We start from the raw sequence: 5,167 nt of genomic DNA, 5'->3' as shown, positions 1-5,167 counted from the left end.
GAAAACGTGATATAACTTGCAATGCTTAATTTCAACGAAAGGGTCCTTTCTCTCTATCTTGAAGTGAGTGAATCCCATAAGTAGATAGTAAATACCTAGGTATATATAGGTAGGGTAGAGGCAAGACACCGTGTCTAAGGTGTTCGGGCACATTTTGTCAGTTCTAACTATAGTCTTATGATCTATACGCGACATGAATACCGTTCATTTGCATTAAGTAATGTCTGGTAGGGTGACACAGTAAAATGGCCACAGGCGTTAATAAAGGATGATTAGTCACTAATACCAATAATTTTTAAGTTATTGTAGGGTTGGATCGATAAGGAAAATATGGCCATTATTAACTATATTATACAGGGCGTGGCGTCTATAATGCAGAAAATTAAAAACCTAGGCTCTTGACAATAAATGAAGTAAAATAATATATGCTACCATAAGGCGATTATGAGATTTGAGTATCAAAAATATTTTCCAAAAAATTAGATTAGAAAGAAGTGACAAAATGTTAATGCCGGTCCTGTTTAACATAGCGCAAAAAACATTGACCTAGTCCGCACTCTGCACGGCATGGCAGATCTGTGGAGTGTCAGTCAGTGTCAGTGTCAGTACGCTTTTGGCTTGCGGGTGAATTGCTGCTAAGTTGTGTCAAAAAGATCGCGCTTCTACTGTTTAGACGTTAAGTGTTTATTAAAGACGTTTTTTATTTTTTATTTTTTAAGTTATTGTTTTAACTAATTCGGCAATGGATAACGAGGACAACAATAATACGTTTACTACTACTATCGAACGATAGCGGTAAGTTTGCATCTTTTTTGTTTGTCGTGATCCAACCTATCACTTGCTAAAATAATAGTAGTCTTTGTTTCTACAAACCTCTTGTCTGGGATTGCACATTATCATTTACAGTGAAATAACTAATTGAATTTTATGTTTATTTTTCCTTTTAATTAAAACGAGAGGATTGTATTAAACTGGCCAAAATTATTTATTATTGCATTAAAACATTTTATCTCTTTTGTGTGTATTTCATACATTTTAATTTGGCAACACTGATTTGCGCAAAGGCTTGACTCTCTATTAAGTTCGGTTCGGCAAGCGTGCGCTTATGGTCATCGAATGGCATGACATTTTTTGACCAGGACCGTACTAAGATTTATTTCTTCGCTACAAAATTGAAGTTCAATTTTCTTGACAAAACGTGGATATATGAATTTCTTATATAAAGCTTTTTTATTGCATATATTACTGGTAATCTGCATTTTATTTTTTCTGCACTAAAGATACCACACCCTGTGTTTTTTTGTAGAATTTTTACTTTTCGAAAATTTTTTAATACCTACTAAGTTGGTTTTGAAAATTTCGAAAGTAGTCTCGCTTTACTCGCATCTCGTCTGCTTTTGAAGATGTCGACAAAAATTCATGGAAGAAAATCCCAAAACCTCGAAATCCGCCCAAATCGATCCACATGTGATTTTCGCTTCTATACCCCCTCCCTTGAACTAATCTGCTCATAACTATGACGGGAACCATGTCATAGTTTTGTACCTTACTACAACGACCAAAGAACCATCTAATCAGACGACATTGTTATCGAAACTAAAAATAATAATGAAACTAATTTCGTGACGTGCATTTCATGAGACGTGAAACTAGCTTTTTCAGTATGGGATCTTTGAATATTACATATTATGTAGAATCGATATGTATGTGTAAGATTCGTACAATTTAGAGAAGTATTCTATATTTAAGACCTAAAACAAGCCTAAATCTATCTCCTCGAACAATTCTCGGGTAAATTTATTTAAAATTTATAATTTAAGCCATAAAAAATAGTAGTTAGTTATTAAGTAGGTACAGGTTATATTTCTTTACAAAATAGATATTGCTGATGATTGCGTTTTGAGAGAGGGGAAACAGGTCAAATTTTATTTAATTAAATTAAAATATTGTATACATGTTATTAAAATATGATTTTTAGGATTTAAAAAATAAATATTTATTCAGTTCATTATCAATAATATAGGTGTAGAAAACAAATACGACTTGCTTTTATTCGTAACTCAACCATTGTTTTTAAAATGGTCATAGATAAATTATTATCTTAAAAGAAATACCATGTAATCGAATCAGTACAAAGTAACCAAAATTGCAACAGGCTGATGATGACAAATCGATGAATGGGTACAAAAATTCCTGGTAGTATAATTATGATAACAAGCATTAGGCATCCGGTCAAGTTTGATAAGTAGAGAGCTGATATTGATATCAGTTATTTGGTGTGTATTAAGAATATCTAAGTATAATTTCAGCAGTTTGAAACAAAATATTTAAACAATTTATTTTAAAAACTCTCTTCTTATTTTTAAATGTTATAAATCTTGGTTTTGTGGATAAAACGGAATGTATCCTATACAAGTCATTTTACTCTGTGACGAATTGTGGTAGAGTTCCTTTTTAAAATAATAGCCCCTTCTCCTAGAATACAATTCATAAATTAACTTACTTATTATCTACCTGACGATAATAAATTCGAACTTTTATTTGTCAAGGCTTCACCAGACCAAGTCTATGAAAGTGTTGTTTAATAAGGTCTTATCAATTTTAATAATTTAACGCAGCAACAAATGCATATCATGAATTTCATATTATACGTTCTACAGATAATAATATAAAATTGTTTTATAATGTTATATTAATTAGATTTACGTAAATGCCTCAAGGCGATAAAGGAACAGGTTCATATGCTTATTACAATCACAGTAGTCTGTTTTCCTCGTTTTTTTTTTACAAAACAAAAGACAAGCAGCCACAAAACAAACAACAAACACGGCGCTGCTTCGGATACGCCTAGGCCAGCGCGAGGCGAACATTGATACGGTCCGCGTCGGCCGACTCTCCCTCTGCGTTCGCAGCGGGCACCACCCCTACAGATCGAGGGAGATCGCACCCCTCCTACCTGCTCCTCGGCACATCTCACCGGGAAGTGACAGGACAACAATCGAAAAACGGCGCGCCACCTATCGCAACTAGTCTCGCGCTTGGCCCAGCTTAGTTTGTTGTGATATTTCGGCAGGCCTTGACTTCCGACGCCGTCGATTGTTTGTGGTTATGTCAGAGCGGTAACGCGGCGGAAACACGTGGAAAAGTGAGGTTAAGTGCGTCCTTACGGCTCAGATGGTGGATATGATGGCCGCGAAGATGGAACTCGCAGAGGTCAGTGTATGCTTGATTTAATGCTAGTCATTAGCACCCGGTTAGGGTCTTAGTATACGAAACTAGGCAGTGATTAGCCGCTGCGCGCTAACTGATAATGCAAATAGGCCCACAAAGAGCGTTATTTTTTCTAGTGAGTGGTTTTTATAAGGCGGGCGGTTGTTTTATTTGGTGATATGAATGTATGTAGCGTTGTTTACTTGATGGGTCGACGTGTGTGGGATTTGTTTTTATAGATTTTTACTACCTGATGAATCTTACACTTCGTTTTTATTGTGTATTACTAAATAGCTGCACCTTATGCTTCTTAATTAGGTATACTAAGATTAAATGGAAATATGATGCGCCTTAGTCACCTATCTATATATAAGTGCTCTACTGTTCATCGGTTGCGGAAAAATTAAATGAAATTATTGAAAGTTTAGAATTTTTTAACTGTAGGTATTGGAGATAAGCTGGAATTGAATTAATTTCGTTATCATTATTTGAATTGCTAGAAGGGAAGTTTTATGTTAAAAAAATGCACCGTATGCTTTTTTATCTAGGCTTTAGAAATTCCGAATTTTTATTTCGTGTTAACTATTTCTACAATCGGTAATTAATGGCCATTCTACTTCAAACTAAATTTTTTAAAATATCTAAATATATTTATATAACTTTTTCTAGGCGTTTTTGACCACTGATTTTATAAATTTCAAAATAATGAAACTATTGTTTTATTTAAATACGTTTGCTATAACTAGTACATTGAGATTGAAAACATCGTAGCGCTTTCTTTGAAAACTTGTATTTTTAAAGTTAAGTCCTAGACGTAAACAAACTTTTTTATCTTTTTTGAGTCATAACGGCCTTTGGAGTGCAATAGATTTATCATTATAATAAAACCTTTAATATTTCTATTAATTAACAGATATTATGTTTGCCGTAAAAGTCCTAATTATGTATTCATTTATGTTGAATAATAATAGGCTGCCATGTTGAAAAATCATTAATTAAGTACCTATATTAATAACGATTTTTAATTATCATCTTTATAGCTGGCTTTTACGGCTTTTTTATTTGATTTAAACATGGCTTACTGATCGGTTATGTAACTAGCATTGGAGGATTCAACTCTGAAGACTCAATACGGAAATTATTAATACCTAAAGGGATTATTTCTTTCATTTATTGAATTTTTATATATTAAACCCGTTTTCTTTAATTAACATCATTAATTTGTGACTTTGCATAGTATTTCATTTGCAAATATAACACTTCTGTGTCGTTGTGTGTTTTAATCTCTATAGATATAGATTTTGTTGCAATTGTCAAGTTTCATTGTATTTTACATTATAAAAAGACTTTCCACCATTTAGTTCAAGTCTGTACCATCATTTATCTAACTGTTTATATTTTTCATTCCCCCTGTACAATTTTATATTTCGTAGCTATTTATAATTATTTTTTTTAAGTCATAGCTCGCCAAGTAATAAATTTTATTTTATCTTTAATAATTACACCTCGCATTATTTACTGAAAATGTGGCAATAAACAATAAGAAATAACTACCAACATAAATTTCTGACTTATTAAAGATCGCGGAAGTAGGTACAGCCATTTAATGATTTTTAAATTGTAGTATCTTCAGATACTAGTAAAGTTTTAAGGTTTACATCCTTAAGATATAGCAATAATGTAATTATGGAGACATATTAATTAGGTAGTCGCTATATAACCAGAAAGTAGATTTTAAAACTTTCCCAAAAATTATAACGACCGTTCAAATAAAAACGTGGTCGAAGTTGGCTCTGACACATTGGACGTAGGGAGTAGCTTATAGCAACCAACTTAACCTCATTTCTCAACGAGCTGTATAGCAGCTGTCAGTTTCAATAACGTTAATGACTATATAACTTTATTTTAAAGAATAATCGTGATAACAATAACAAACAATTAAAGGAGCTGCGGAAAG

General features: G+C 32.7%; 1 protein-coding gene across 1 annotated transcript in view; it reads left to right on the top strand.

Annotated features, from left to right (window-relative positions):
- Window positions 1-3,180: 3,180 nt before the first annotated feature.
- LOC108906974 (protein dead ringer-like) overlaps window positions 3,181-5,167 on the top strand; it is a 175,236-nt gene continuing 173,249 nt past the window's right edge. The window contains exon 1 of the mRNA XM_018710426.1: window positions 3,181-3,213. Within this exon, the coding sequence (XP_018565942.1) occupies window positions 3,184-3,213 (30 nt within the window). The 5' untranslated portion in view covers window positions 3,181-3,183. The remainder of the gene's footprint in view (window positions 3,214-5,167) is intronic.

The sequence above is a fragment of the Anoplophora glabripennis genome, unplaced genomic scaffold, assembly GCF_000390285.2.
Source record: "Anoplophora glabripennis isolate ALB-LARVAE unplaced genomic scaffold, Agla_2.0 scaffold230, whole genome shotgun sequence".
Lineage (NCBI taxonomy): Eukaryota > Metazoa > Arthropoda > Insecta > Coleoptera > Cerambycidae > Anoplophora > Anoplophora glabripennis.
This window is presented reverse-complemented; position numbering and strand designations above follow the sequence as displayed.